Source organism: Tamandua tetradactyla, chromosome 11, assembly GCF_023851605.1.
Source record: "Tamandua tetradactyla isolate mTamTet1 chromosome 11, mTamTet1.pri, whole genome shotgun sequence".
NCBI classification, from domain to species: domain Eukaryota; kingdom Metazoa; phylum Chordata; class Mammalia; order Pilosa; family Myrmecophagidae; genus Tamandua; species Tamandua tetradactyla.
Window position 1 is genome coordinate 25,796,117 of NC_135337.1, and position 16,714 is coordinate 25,812,830.

The following is a 16,714-nucleotide window of genomic DNA, read 5'->3' on the forward strand; positions in this document are numbered from 1 at the left end:
AAGGCAGGAATTATTTTAGTAATAATATAGCTCATAGCACAATTTTTGGTACATAATAGAAACTTAGTATATGGTAAATTTACGCGTGACTGGTACTCTTACTGTTATGAATGGTTTGTGGTATGTCCTACAATGAGAGGTAAAATTGTCCAGGATCTCAGTGGTCAAGGCAGACCACCAAAGAAGATCCCAAATGACATTTCTGAGGTCTTTGTATTGATATAGGATTGGTCACATGTTTAAAATATAACTATTGAAGAATTGTCTTTACAAAGAATATTGTTTCTTCATATTACTTCTCAAGCATTGGCATATTAGTAGTTATTCCGGAATTTAATGTCTGCTGCTTTGAGTTCTGCTCATTATAGTTTATAACCTATGCTCACTTTGCCTATATGCAATCTAAAAATGATTTGGCATCATGCTTTTAATTATAGTAAATTAAGTTGTTTCATAATTTCCACAGTATGATGCCTGTAATATTAATCAGACCAAATCATCACATTACATAAAGTTAATCATTAAAATGATGATCATTATTGCATGTATGGCATGCTATTTTTATTTCACTCAACATCAACTACATATCTTTCTTGAATATGGAGGCGGAAATCAAAGCTAAAAAGAAAGTTGTTTCATTTTCTTTTATGTTATGTGAAGAGAAAGTGATAATCCTATTTATTGAGCCTAAAAAATGGAGACTTAAGGGCGGTGGGATGGTGGCTCAGTTACAAAGTTCTCGCCTGTCATGCCGGAGACCCAGGTTCGATTTCCGGTGCCTGCCCGTGCATGCAAAAAACAAAAACAAACAAAAAAGAATAAAAATGGAAACTTAAGACTATTTACTCTGTTATACCCTTGAGTAATTATTGGTAGAGATGGGGGCAAGAGAGATTTTGTAGTTTTCTTGATGTACCAGTTGTCCATAATGAAGATAGGATCCATTAAAATAAATAAATATTTAGGCCATGAACAGAAGCATTCATATACTGATGCCATTAATGTCATTAATGAGTGTTAGGTGGTAAAAGTTACTAAGACAGAGCTCTGTGCATTATTTAGCACAGAAGGATGGTTAGTTTGAAGTGTAAAATATCAAGACCTACTGCATGAGAGTGGACCGCTGGTCCATCTGACCTGTCTGGGCCATCCTTTCCTGATGGCAGCATAACTGATAACTGAGGAGGGAAGGCCTCTTCCACTTGCTCTTTGATTTCAACCTCACAACACAGGGCGATCTGGTCAGGTAGCATTTCTTCTGGATGATCCATGTTACTTAGCATTAGGATAGGTGTTTAGTAGCTGTTCATTCAATATGTTACAGTTGGTTATGCTTTCATTGATTTGAATGTCTTTTGGGTTTTCATATTAATTTTTCTTTCATTCTGTTAGGCAAAACTTTATTAAAGGCCTACTATGTGCTATTCACTTTGATAGGCACAGACAGGTGCTGAAATTCACTTGGTGCTCCTCCGTGTTGCGCATTAGATGTTATACCTTCTGATTTGCCAAGCTTGTGTCTCAATGTTCATTTGCTTGGACTTAATGAAGACCATATAGGATTTGGTTTCCGCCAGAACAGGAGTTTAATTAAGCTTTATCATCCTTTAATATATGGCATTGTCCCTGTGAGTCTCAATTTCTCTGCTATTGGATGGAAATAACATTATTTCATATAGTATTAGTATACTGGGGTTGGATATTTACAAATTTACAAAGCAGTAAAGTGCCTGGGTTTGGGTGCTAAATCCATAAACCATGATGCCCAGTGTGTTATTCGCATTTGATCCATAACAGAGAGAAAAAACTAGTTTGGAGCTAAACACTTTTTATTATTACTGTTATCATTATTATCATAAATAAAAAGGTGTCATAGGTGTCATAACATACCTTCTGTGTAGGATTAAAATGAGTTACATGTAAAGCACTTAAAAAAATACCTGGTATATTAGTAATTATCATTATTATTATCTTTTTAGACAGATTTCTCTATTAATAAAAATGAATTCATCTTTTTCCACAAATAATTCAAAAGACATTAAACTTGACATTTGACTTCACTTACTAATATTCTCATTTTCCTAATATGTCCCTCTTTCTCAAGATGTTTCTTATTGGTTTCTCATTACTTTTTCCCATTATATATAAGCCCTTTTCATATAAATATGTATGTTTCGATGGCGTCTTCTTATATCTCATTTAAACAGTTCCCCCTCTTTTATGTAAAATGGAAATTCTACTTAGCAAGAAGTGATATGATTAAAAAGAACATGCCAAACATCCCATACTCCTTATCCCACCTCCCATTTTTTTCTTTCTTTTAGTGCTCCTAGTTTACTTTTTCTTTTTCTTTTTTTTCTTGGAGTAATGAAAATTTTCTAGAATTGATTGTGGTGATAAATGCACAACTATATATTGATAACATAAGCCATTAATTGTGTACCATGGATAGATTATTTGGTGTATGAATATATCCCTGTGTAATTGCATTTTTAAAACTTAAATGCATTTCAAAAATTCCATAATAAACAAATAGACGAATGATGCATTGGAACAAAATAAAATAAATTTAAAATTAAACAGTCATTTATACCTTATATAAACAGCTCATACTTAATAAAAAAAAACATACCAATTAAAAATAGGCACCAGATACAGAAGATCACTAAATAAAAGTATAAATTAACCATTAAACATTTTCATTAACAATATCCAGTGCTGTAAGATGATCATTCCTAATGATTGATTTAATTGATTAAAGCAAAAACACACCACCATGCACACATGCATTCCCACAAAGATACTCTGGAAGGTCGTTTTGCAGTATGTAGCAAGTGTCTCAGTAGGAGGAATTTATCCTAAATAATCAGAGATACAGACAAAAACTTATTGACAATGTTTATTATAATATTATTTAAAAGAACAAAATTGGAAATAGCCTTAATATCTACTAATTGGGTACTAAGTAAATAAATTATGGCACATTCAAAATCCAGTTTGTATTAGCAGCCATTTAAGATCATGAAGTAATATAGGAAAAAGCTCAAAATATAATCTTAAATTTTTTAAGTGTCAGAATATAACACTGAAAATGCAATAAGTAAGAAATTCTGCTTTTTAAAAAATGTGTTTATGCATCAAAAAAATACTGGAAGGAATTACTTAAGATGTTAATAGTAGTTCTCTCTGGGTGGTGGGTTGGAGTTAGTGTTTTTTTCATATAAAATTCTGTATTTTCTAACTGTTCTGTATTAAACAGATTTTACTTTTATATTGAGAATTAAAAGCAATTAGAGGTATTTTAAAAATCACAGCTACTAATAGCCTAATCTTATATGTTTAACTCATAAAGAACGCCCCTAGTTTCAAAAGTGGCCATTCAAAATAATTTTTGTAGGAGCCAAAGTTCACCCCACCTGACGTCTGTACGCTGAGTTAATGTGAATGTCTAAATATTTGAATATGAGTTAACAGCCTTAATGCATATAGTGAATTATTGTGTAAGCTAAGGATTTGGTGTCTTTGTGTTCATACATAGTTTTGGGGGCCTCACATATCAAATCCGTGGTAAGAAAACTATTAAAACATGTTCAGGCCTGAAATCATTGATAATCTTTATTTTAAATTCTTAAAAGCTTCTTACTTTTTAGTAGTGTTCAGTTTTTATTTCTTAATTTAATGCCATATATTACAAAAAGGATTAAAGATGATCTACATATAATAATAATAGATACTAGTTTAAGCATTAATTGTCAAGTAAAGCAGAATAGGACAAAACAGGTAAAAATCCTTTTGTGAGAAATACTCTCAATATATATGGCATAATTCAGGACTTTTTTTTCTGACATCCACAGAAAATTGTACTATTATAAATACACATTGTGTGTTGATTTATTCTAACCATAAACATTTGGCTTTGTTATTCAATCAAGTGTGGCATTATCATTAAAATTTAGCATCCCTTGACATTTTTGAAACACAATAAACTGGTTTATATTGATGAGTTATAAGGTACAACATTATGCAAATGTGACAAAAGTAATACAGAGAACATATCTTATATACTGGAACCGTATTTATTTTATAATTTGAATTATTCAAAGAATAGTTTTCCTTCCAGAGTATGTGTTTTTACTTTGTAGACAATTAAAGAGGAGTGTAAGGTTTGTCTTCGTCTCTCCCTTTTTTTTAACCTTTGCTATTGAGCCACCTTTCTGTTGAAATCACAATAGTTGAAGATGATTGGAGGTAAAAGTGAATTCAGTAGGTGTCAATTACAAATAAATAGCATTTATTTGCACCCTTTTTTATGACGGGCTCTGCTTTTGGACTTTACATTTCTTAATTGCATTAAATAATACCACAAACCAACTAATTAGTTATTCTATCCGCATTTTATGTATGAGAAACCTAAGGATCCAATAGATTTTTTGATTAACCCAAATGAACAGCAGAAGCAAGTTTCGAACCTGAGTCTATTCTATTCTTCTCTAATCCCCCGTCTAACCAGTGAACAATCCTAGATCCATTGTTTTGTATAATTTCTAGCCACAATATCCCATATATTCATTGTTTTTTATATTGTTCGTCTTTTAAATTTATCATGAAAAGTGAAATATGGTGCATTAATTGCTTATATGATTAGTTTCTTAACTTTTAAGGGAAATATTCAAAAAGTATAAGAGATGGACCTAGTATGTTTGTGTTAATATGTATTATAAATTGTGTTTTCTCTAATATATGTTTTTTTTTTATCATTGTTGTCACCCTTGGAAGTCTTTTTTAGGCGTATTTTTTCCTAATTGTCTCCCCCCACTCATTCTTGTAATTTTTGGACCATTAACATACTCTGTATCTGGATATGCACTTTGACTGTTTGGGAAACCATAAATCATTGTAACATCTAAAATTTTTTCCTCCCCTGAAAACCAATTTTCATGCCCTTGAAGGTGATATCGCTTTCATTGAGAATTCACGGTGTGGTTCAGCTAGGTTTAGAGCCAGTCTGCTATAGTCTAAGGCAGTGGGTCACATAGTATTATCCCAGGACCAGCAGCCTGCCATCACCTGGGAATCTGTGAAAAATGCAAATCCTTGGGCCCCACCCTGAACCTACCAAATTAGAAACTTTGCAGACAGGCCCATGCAATCTGTGATTTATAAAGCTGTCCATGTGGTTTTGATGTATGCCTCTTTGGAGTACCTAGATATATATAGAGAGAGGGTGCTGAGATATGGGTCCGTGGCTAGATTACACTGTTGAAGTGACTTTATGTCTCAGTTTTCTTCATCTTGATATAGTCTAGATATCTCCTGGTTTGAGGCCACATACTTTTTATAGTAATATGTACACACCCTCCTCAATGTCACTGTCAGAGGTTCCTAACAGAAGATGGAAAGAATGAGCCTTGACCTCCTACCTACCTCCTTCATTTGGAAATTTTCACTTTTATTTAAGAATAATTATTATCCGAGTCTGAGCCATTTGCATTTATATTACACTGACAAGAGCTTATTTTCTCAAAAACAATGAATGGAGCAATGAGCAAATAGGTAAATATTAGAATCAGTCTTGATAGGTACCCCATTATTGGTATTAAAAGAAATGAAACCAGGGTTTCCAGATTTTATGGCAGAATGAATTATGTAAGAGATGTGGAAGTACTGGTAATTTGGTCAAGTGGATAAACTTGTCTTGCTTTCTTAAAACATTCATTTACAATATTTGCTTCTGTGCCTTCAAAGAAAGAATATTTTTTTCTTTTATTTCTTGTTTTCTACAGAAATTCTTTAGCCGTCTCTTCTCCAACCTATTATTCTAACCATATATTTGCACAGATTGGCTCCCCCATTTCATTGACATTATTCCAGTTTAGTTATATGTAGTTTGATAATGAACAGAAGAATCTATTTTCTTGTGTTATGATCAGAAAGAAGCATTCTGTAAAAGTGAAAGCTAAGGAAACCAGACCACTACAGTCAGAAAACTCACACTCTACTCGAAACTTGAAAATTATCTTGTGATACCATAATTTATAAAATTCACATCATAACTCCAATCCTTAAGACCTGCCTGAGTCAGTGATTAAAAAAATGTAAGTGGCTAACAACCAAATCTCAGCTTTGGTGGAGAAAAACTTCATGTTGATTTTTTAATGCAATTTTTTTGAGATATATTCACATACCATATAATCATCCAAAGTATTCAATTGATGTCTCACAGTATCATCATATAGTTGTGCATTCATCACCACAATTTGTCTTTATTTTCTTACTCATATGCCCACACACTGGATAAAGGGAGTGTCAGCCACAAGGTTTTCACAATCACACGGTCACACCATAAAACTCATATAGGTATATACTCATCATCAAAAATCAAGGTTACTGCATTACAGTTCAACAATTTCAGGTATTTCCTTCTAGCTACTCGAGTACACTAGAAACTAAAAAGGAATATCTACATGATGCATAAGAATAACCTACAGAATGACCTCTCAACTCTATTTGAAATCTTATAATCACTGAAACTTCATTTTGCTTTGTTTTTTCCCCCTTTGGTCAAGAGGGTTTTCTCAGTCCCACAATGCCAGGACCAGACTTATCCCAGGAGACATATCCTTGTAGCCAGGGAGGATTACACCTCTAGGAGTCAAGTCCCATATAGAAGGGAGGGTAGTGAGTTTATTCGTGGAGTTGACTTAAGAGAGAGAGAGGCCACAGCTGATCAACAAAAGAGGTTCTTTGGGAATGACTTATAGACATAATTGTAAGTAGGTTTAGCTTCTCCTTTACAGGAATAATTTTTATAAGGGCATGCCTCAAGATTGAGGGCTTGGCTTATGAAACTGTTAGTCCCTAATGATCGTGAGAATATCAGAAATTTCCTACGTAGAGAAATTTGATATTCCTACATTTCCCCCCAAACCCTCAAAGGGACTTTGCACATACTTCTTATTTTATGCCTAAATTACTCTGGGATTTATAAGGGCATTACATTAACCTGTCAAAATGACAAGTTTTCATTCCCCATTCAAGGTTCCATGTAATATGTTGCTTAACAAACTGACCATACAAGTTAAATTAGGTAGTATATTATAGAAAAGATAAATTTTGTAACAAATAAACATCCCGTCCTTTGATCTCACATAGAAGTTGAAGTTTTAAAATACAGTCAATATCATCCTTTACCCTGCATTCTGATTTACCTTAGTTCTATCCAAATCAGCTACATTCATATCTCTAATTGAAGTCTGATCTCCTTTTTGCTTCTTAAACAGTTGCTGTGTGGAGTAATGCTGACTTTTAGAGCTGCAGAACTCTAGCTCTGAGTCTCAGGTGTCACACAGGTACCCAGAGTTCCAGGAAGTAAAGGGTTATACACAAAAAGCTCATCAGCATGTCAACTTATAAATAATAGTTAAAACTCAGAAATAGATGTGACTATTATAAGAGCTTACAACCTAGGAACCTTTACAATAAGCCTTATTGAACATTGTGTACTCTTTAACCATCAGTTACTTAATTTCTGGCCATGCTCTATCACCTGATAACCTATGCTCTTAAATTCAAGTCTCAGAGTTTGCACATTATAGATAGTCTATATTAATGAGGCTTTACAATATTTGTCTTTGTTTCTGGCTTATTTCACTCAACATAGTGTCTTCAAGGTTCATTCACCTAGTTTCATGCTTCACAACTTATTCCTTTTAGCACCTGCTCAATGTTTCATTGTATCTACACGCCATAGTTTGCCTTTCCATTCATCTGTCGATGTATCCTTAGGCCACCTCCATTCATTACAAATCGAGAGTACTGCCACCATAAACATCAGTGTGCAAATGTCCATTCATGTTCTTGCTTTCAGTTCCTCGAAGTACATGCCTAATAACAGGGTTGCAGGATCATATGGCATCCCCATATTTAGTCATGTTGATTGAAACTCATATGTTTTAGCATGTATAACTGAATTAAAAATCAAATAATGTGTAAAGAAGAAATCTTTTCAAGGTTTTCTCTGTTCCATTTCATTTTAGATGGAACTTGCTAAGGAAGAAAAATGTGAATTTTTACCTTTCCTGTCCCCACGGAAAGTTATAGTGAAAGGTGGAAGAATTGTTGCCATGCAATTTTGTCGGACAGAGCAAGATGAAACTGGAAACTGGAATGAAGATGAAGATCAGATAGTCCGTCTGAAAGCCGATGTGGTCATCAGTGCCTTTGGCTCAGTGCTAAGTGATCCTGAAGGTAGAGTGCTCAGTTGCTGAAGTGTGTAAATGCAGCGCCGTAATAATTTCCAGCTTTCAAGGAAATGTTTTTCACTTTTAACATTCATTTCCCTCTTCCAGTATGGAATGCAAGCAATCACAATTTAAAAGGCTTAGAAGTGGTATTTAATGCTGATACAGAATTGTTTTTAAAGAGGTAAAAATCAATAAGAACTTTAGTCTTTGTTTCAAGCTAATAACCACAATACATATTCTATTTTATCATGTTTACCTTGTTTCCAATGTAGGAATGGATTTTTCTCAAATTAGGCTAGAGTGAGAAAATGTGGCAGAAAACTTGTAGCTGTCAATCTTCAGTTGACAAGAATGAATAGACCAAAATGTAATTCCTATTTACTACTTTCCCTGTATCAAATCATCACTAGGAACATCAAAATTATCAAATGAGAAAGTTTGAATTCCTGTTATTTTATGTGGATGGCATAAATGGACTTGGGGAGGAAGAGCAAAATGCTTTGAGAAAATTAATGGGAAAAGGAAGGTTTAAATAGCATTTCAACTGAATATTTTGTCAACTCATTAAGACTACCTTGTGTTATACTTTTCACACACAGAGTGTTTTTGCAGACCCTTGTAGATGAAAGCTTAGGTGCTTTGGTACCTTCATTTGGCAGATATTTTATTTTTGAATCCACACTGGTGAAATGACTAAGAAAAAAATAAAAGAAAGATGTTTCTCCACGTCATAGATTCATTTAAGAAAACAATAGCAAAAATGTATGCTAGACAGTTCCCATCTCGGACTTCTTACCATAGTCATGCTAAAATTACATTTTACATCTAAAATAGAAAGAGATACTGGCTTGCAAATGTGTATTTTTGTGCAACAGATAAATAAAAATTTCAGCCAGTCATCAAGATATTTTATCTGCAGGACATCAAACATCTTGGTATTTGGAAACATCCAGATGTTTAATGTCATCAAGATAAATGTTTTCAAATAGTTGGATGATAGCCTGAATTTGTCACTTTTCATCTAGATGCTTATGTGATATGTAGACATAGTCACAGTGTGGTTTGTTTATTCATTAATTGGGTTCAAGGAGATAAAAAAAAGTACAATGTGTAAATTACATTCTGTTTGAAAAATCATACTGTTCTTACTACTCTGCACATCACCAAAACTTGGCTAAAATTTTGAATGATATTTAACTAGCAATTCTATCGATGATTTTTTTTATTTCAAAAAAACAATTTAGTTCACCCACCTAAATTTGTGTTCCATAATCAACAACCCTGATATTATGAAAAAATGTTCTTTTGCTAAGCAAACCGAAATAGATGTGACTCAGAAGATCATGGAGAACAGCTTTTGCAATCAAAGATGCAATTTTGGTAGGTGTATGCTAGAGAGGTGTGTGTGTGTGTGTGTGTGTGTGTATGTATGTGGGGTGAGAGATTTAATTTAATATTTAAAATATGAAGCGGAAGAAAATTTTGTCTATTTATGTTTATTCATGATCATTTCAGAATTTATTTTATGCTTTATTTCATGATTTACTTGTGTATGTTTCTTCTAGTACTTCACATTTCACAGGTACTATCCACATTCAGAGAAATCAAGAAAAGAGGATCTTCACTATTATTTACCCCCACTTCTGATTTGAAATAAAATACCAGGTGCAAAAAAAAAATTATCCCTAAATAGATTACTTGCTTTACCAGGGTCCATCAATGTTTACATTAATAAAAAGTTACTCTTCAAGTGAGAGAGTTCCTGGAAGAGCTGGGATGCTAACTGGCACTCATGCTTCTACTCTCATCCAGATATTTCAACACTGTTTTTTGAATAGAAACATTAATGAAAGAAACAGAGAAAATCGTATTTGGTAGAAGCTAATCAAGAAAACCTTTCCCAAATGGCGTTTAAAATCTTAAAATAGCAATTTCAAAATCAGAAAAGTTTTATCTGCATACATATTTAAGTTCACAGAGAGCAAGTTGTCCATTTGGGTGAGAAGAGGATGTTAGTATTTTCCCTCATCTTAGGCTTCCCTAAATCTTTTACCATTCTGATACCTTTAATATATTTGCCTATACCCTGTCTCTCCAGTCATCAGCTCCCATCTTCACTCCACTCTTTGCTCTTCCCCAACCTTACTTTGCCCAAACTCCAGTGAATCTACTCAAACTGAGTGTCATCTTTTCAGTCCTTATTCATTTCCACATTTGACAATGTTAAATATTTCTCCCCATTTAAAATGATCCCCTCCAAGTCACTTAACATTTCTGAGCCTCAACTTCTTCATCTATAATAAAACAAACACAATAATACTTTCTTTCCATACCTCTCAGGGCTGTGTCATAATTTAAGTGAAATAATATGGAAATGCTTTGGAAGCATAACTGTAACACATTTGTTTGTGTCTATATACATATGTGTGTGTGTGTGTGTGTGTGTGTGTGTGTGTGTATGTATACACATTGGGTGCATGGTCCGGGAATTGAACCTGAGTCTCCTGCATGGAAGGCAAGCATTCTGCCACTGAAATACCCATGCACTCTATTTCTATTTTTTTTTTTTTTGCTTTTTTTTTGACTATTCTTTTCCAAGCCTATCACTGATAACTTTGCTCTCTGTAGCTTGTTTTTTAGTACTTTCCAAATTACGGTTTGCCCATTTTCTCTTCTTAATATATTTACACCCTCTATAAAATGATTATACTCAGGCATTTATTCTTGCAAGAAAAATTTAATTAACTTCTTCCATGTACCACGTGCTGACTAGACACACTTCAGGCATTATTTCACTTTTGTGGAAATTACTCAGAAATTTATTTTTCACTCCCCATGTCTCAGAAGACCTTTTACCCCATATTTATGTTCATGCATGTGACAAATATCTACTGGGTATCTAGGGAATACCAGATACCAAATTATATTCTGGAAAAATAGAGATGAATGAGACATTCCTTTCACTTAGAAACCTCATAGATTGGTGGTCAAGGAAGAATTTTAAGCAAATTGATTACAAATTAAAGAATGCATTAAGAGATGCACACATAAGGAAGGAGCACTCAGCAGATTTGCCTAAAGTACATCTCTTTCAACTTCCCTATTGTAAATGGTACCACAGTTTTCCTCATTGCTAGTCTTCAAAATGTTTTCCCAGATTCACATTTCTAATTCCAGTTTTTCTTTTTATTAAACTCATCAACATTACCCTATGTTACAGGACAAAGCTCTTACTCTTCTTAATACTTGAGAACTATGGTGAATGGCCTCATACTATGTATCTGGCTTTATTTTCCACTGTGCCCTATCATATCCCTCTTAGTATGTAGCACAGACTTTAGTAATAACTCAGAATGTTCTAGGTAAATTTCTTATCTAAATCTATGTTCCAGGATTCAAAGCCTGAAATAAACTTTACAGAGTACATGTAAATTACAATGGTAGTTTATACTCGGTATTCTTGAATTATAATTTAATTGAAAATTCTTTTAGAGTCTCAATTATATTCATTGATGTTAAAGATATTATTAAAAATAGCAAAATTGGGAAATTAGAAGGATATCAGGTTTTTTTTTTATTCTCTGATAAATTGCATGAATTTGCAACATCCACAACTTTTGTGTTTCACCATGGAGAAGGTAGAAATAACTTTATTATTATGTGTCCAGTAGATCTATAATGAACATTTCTTGTCATAAAAGTGATTTGGCCCAACTTTTTATAGAGAGAATAATTATGTCAAATTTCTAAAATAAATTTGGAAACTATCTTTGGATTATACATGCTAATTATTGTATTGCTACTAAGGCTAATAACAGAATTAATCCTCATTATTTTACCTAATTCTCTTTTATTTTTGCGTACTTTCTTAGATTGGAGCAGTGAGTGTGAAATAGCAGAAGACTACATATTTTGCCTCTCTCTGCATAGAACATATGTGTACTTATTATGCACACAATCTAATTGAATTCATTAACTCCTCTCAAACTGCAAAAGCAATAGTGTCCAATTTCTAATTCAATTGACATAATAAAGCCTTAGCCCTTTCCTGTGACAAACTCAGAGAGGTTCCATTTTTTAAAAATTCTCATTCATTCTTCCTAGGGTGTAAGATTCCAAATCACGTTAGATTAAATTGGGATTTTATTGTTCTAAAATGACTTAAATTAGGCACAAACTACCTCTAAGTTGTATTTTGAAATATCTGTGTGGATATATAAATATATGCATATATGTGTATGTTTCAGAATATAGAAAGTCTACTTTTCTGCTGAGTAAAAATATCTCTTTTTGTTTTGTTTAAATATTGTCAAGTTTAAGAGATGTCTTCATTATTTTGTAGTTTATCCTCACTTTTTTTTCTGCTTGGAACCACACCACTAGTTGTGAATGTATATGTGTCTTTTCTGTTTGTTTTGAATTGATGAGGAGAATTTTTATCATTATTGCTGGCTTCACTGACCTTCATTTTTCCAACTAAGGCAATAATGTTGGCCTTGTCTAAACATTCCTGGGAAATCTAGATGACATAATTCTTTGAATATGCTTTCATTGAGTTGGAGGAACACGCATTAATCCATGCCATGACCTCAGTGCCTCTTCCATACATGGAACCATACTTATCTTCTGGTTCTTTTAATATGACCACTTTGAAAAGAGCTATGTTTTCAGGCTTCCATAATGTGTTATCATTTATTTTCATGTTGGACTGTAAACCCTAAAAAGGAAGGGATTATGCTATTACAGTAATTTGAAGTTCTAAGAGTGACTGGAATATTGATATGGCCAGAATAGATGTGCAGTATATATTTGTGGATTTGATTTGACTCAATTCATGTGAGGATATTAATTTTATTACAATTGGGTTTCTCTCAGGTCCACTTGTTTACTTTTCTCCAAAAATATGAAAATTTAAACAAAGCTCTATTTTCTGTTGCTGTTGAATTTTTTTTGTTTTGACATAAATTGTTACAATTTCTATAATCAAAAGAATATTGCATCAGTTAGAGTCTGTAGGTATAGAGGCTCTGAGCAGGGGCTCTCGAGTCAGGATACCTGACTCTCTCCTTCTACCTTTGTGGCCTTAGTGAGTTACTTTAATTTTTTGTACTTAGCAGTCGTCATCATTTAAGAGGGGTGATTATATTCTCAACCTCCTAGAGTTGTTTTAAGCATAAATGAATTAGCAATTAGTAATGTATGTAAATGCACTTAAAGCTAGGTGTAGTAACTTTTTATTGGATAATAAAATTATATATTTTTTTTTATTTTTTTTTTTTTAAAGAGAGAGGGAGGAAGGGAAGGAAAGACAGAGAGAAGGAAGGAAGGATGGAAGGAAGGAAGGGAGGAAGAAAGGGAAACATCTTTAAACATTTTCTTGTTTTATTATATTTTGTTTGTTTGTTTGTTTTTTACATGGGCTGGGGCCGGGAATCGAACCGGGGTCCTCCGGCATAGCAGGCAAGCACTCTTGCCCGCTGAGCCACCGCGGCCCGCCAAAATTATATTTTAATAGTTCAATTGAGTTATGTCATACCCATATGATGCTGTGAAAAGGGATTTAAAAATCAGAATTTCATAAGGCGCTATAGAGGCAGTCACACGTCTTTGTAAATAAGTGAAGCAAGTGCTTTTACAATACATGATTTTTCAAATGAGAAAACTTAAAGTATTTTTGGTTAATCTTATTTGCAGAAAAAACATTCCACAGTTTGTAACTGTCATATGTATTTAAAAAATATGTTATCATACATTCTGATGTTTTTTCATACCGTGGAAAGGATTTTTTTCCAACTAATTTTTAGTAGTTAGAAATGTCTGGTTTGAGTTCCCATACATTATTTTAAAAGCAAAGGGTTTTTAAATAACTTGTTTCTCCCTCTTATGGTGAAATTGGGCTAATTTTTTTGTTTAATCTAAGACAATGGCTTATTCTTATTTTTAAAAGGAAAGAGAAAAGCTCTTTTGAGGATATAGTTTGAAACTTTAAGTGCTTGGAAATTATGGGATAATGTAACTAAAATTAAAAATCTGTGTTTTTGAAAAGAAGATAGGATGAATTGCGGCAGTAAAATGGACTCAGTGTGATGCTGCCTAGCACAGCTCAGGAGGGCACACAGCCGGGTGACTGAACTCTAAGCTCGTGACCTGGGCATGAGTGGCTTCTCCTAGGAAAGGAGTTTATGTACATCCCTGAGTGCCTATTTTTATTTTTTCTGCCTATCTCATTAGAGACAAGAGATAGCAAGGAAAGCCAAAGCCCAGATATTTTTGAATACTTGATGGAACCCTCAGAAACTAACTCCCTTGATAGCATTAATTGCAATTAGTTCCATAAGAGAGGGTATTGGGGGAGGGGGAGATTTTAAAATCACTCATCAGTTCCTCTTATTGTGAGAACCTCAGAAAATGTTTTTGAAAACATCATGGGATAAATCAAACATTTTATTAATGTCATTTTTGAGTGTGGATTTGATTCAGTTGCTTCCACACTGAGGAAGGTACAAGCCATAGACTAATTCCCCATATTCTGGCCTAAATTGGAACTAGAGATTCGAAGTTAGGCAAGAAAAGGCATACATAAGACCCTGATGCCACTGGGGATGCAAGAATTTTTCAATGTGTACATTATTTATTTATTTTTTTTGATTACTTAGTTGTTGTTAAAGGCCTAGGAAAAAATATTTTACTTTTAGGATGCGCACTAGATGAGAAAGATGCCCAATAATAGTGGTTATATTTACCTGTGCTTTAAAAAAAATGGAATCAGTATGTTTGATTTCTTTTATTCCTTCTTATAAATTGTCATACTTTGTCAAATTTCCATAGGTGCATGCATTTTTTATAAACAGAAATATTTGCAATAACATTTCAAAGATCAAATTAAGCAATACTGTACTTCATTGCTAGATAGGAAATACTTTTGATGGATTACAAAAACTTTAGAAGAAGGGACTTACTAATCATTTAATATAACCAAAATGAATGAAACAGAACTGAGAAATGGAATGGACAATCTGTCGTGATACATATGTTACAGTGTAGTAACTTGCATTGGGATTTTTATTCCTTACATTTCCAAATGTGATGAAAGGGGCATAAGAAGCCATGTAAACTAGTCCCCTCATTTATAGAATTATTTATTATATAGAATTATTTATTAATTTCTTTGATGGCCTTTTATCCCAAGCAAAGCTGGGTTCTGGGGATAGAGTTGTGAAAAGACAAGTAAAATAAATTGTCTTGAGAGATGTTTAGAGTGCTTGGAAAGCACAGAGCACAGAATCTATGGCTGTATGGAAAGCTGAGGTCTGCATGATGTACAGGAGTTTCCATAGAATGAGAGTGGAAGGAGGAAGGCACAAGTAGAGTGCACAGCCTGCTTAGCATCATACTACTAGATTCAATAACCGTCTTACAGTCATATGTAAAAGCTGTAAAAAAGAAATTCCTTTAGAAAGTTGTCAACCTACTTATTTCATACATGTTCTCATCTTCATAAATGAATGTCTGCGTTTTCCATTTCCAAAAGAAAGTAGACCTTCTTATTATGTGATTTCTACTATTCATTCTCTAAATTGTTCATCCAGCAGTAAACATTGATTGGTGTCCAGCTATGTTCTAGCCACTGTCCACTAGGGGTAGAAGCATGGATAAAATAAGTCTTTGCCCTCCAGGGGCTTGTAGGCTAATAGAGAAGCACACATATAAAATGGCATTCAGAAGGAATGTCATAGGCAAAGATATGGACTGATGAAACAGTGAGAAATCCTGTTTAGCTAGAACAGATAGTTTGTGAGATGGGAGGTGAGGGGTGGTGGGGAGTGGATAAGATTAAGATGGCAGGAAATTTGGCTATAAATTTGTGTGGAGTCCTGGGATTTATATGAAAATCAGGGTCTTTGAATATTATCCTGGAGACATGCAGGTGACAAATGGGGATTTTAAAGATGGAGAAGTTCTTTATTTTTATTTTTAACAAGGTTACATGGGATTTGGATTTTACAACTCTGTTCCTAGTTTTTGAAATACTTGTAATAGTCTTCAAATGGGAGTTAATTCCAAGGAATATAGCCATTTGGGGTGGTTCATGATCACAGGCAAGTATGTTTTATAGTATTGAATACTTGAATTAGGCAGACTCGCCCACCTAATCACAGGTTATGGTCCAGTAAGGTAGGTCCCCCTACAGAAAGACACCAGAAGAAGCTTTACAGGGTGAGGGAAGAGAGAGAACCTGTGTTCACATGGGCAGCTGCAAATCTATAGCCATGGCAAAGGCAGACTGTGCATGCCTAGCCAGATTTACTAATCAGAATATTGAATTTCAGCTTTTGGAGATTTAAGTAAATTACAGAGAGACATCACAAGCATTATGTTAATGATTGTTTTTCCACATGTAGGAAGCATGAGGAGGTGGAATAAGCATCTCCACAGTGGCAGTACTGTTGAAAAAGAAGCCCTGGAATTAA

At 33.7% G+C, this 16,714-nt stretch overlaps 1 protein-coding gene across 1 annotated transcript in view; it reads left to right on the forward strand.

Annotated features, from left to right (window-relative positions):
• Positions 1-16,714, forward strand: part of DPYD (dihydropyrimidine dehydrogenase) — a 961,456-nt gene that overhangs the window by 432,990 nt on the left and 511,752 nt on the right. The window contains 1 exon segment of the mRNA XM_077120172.1: positions 8,037-8,247. Within this exon segment, the coding sequence (XP_076976287.1) occupies positions 8,037-8,247 (211 nt within the window).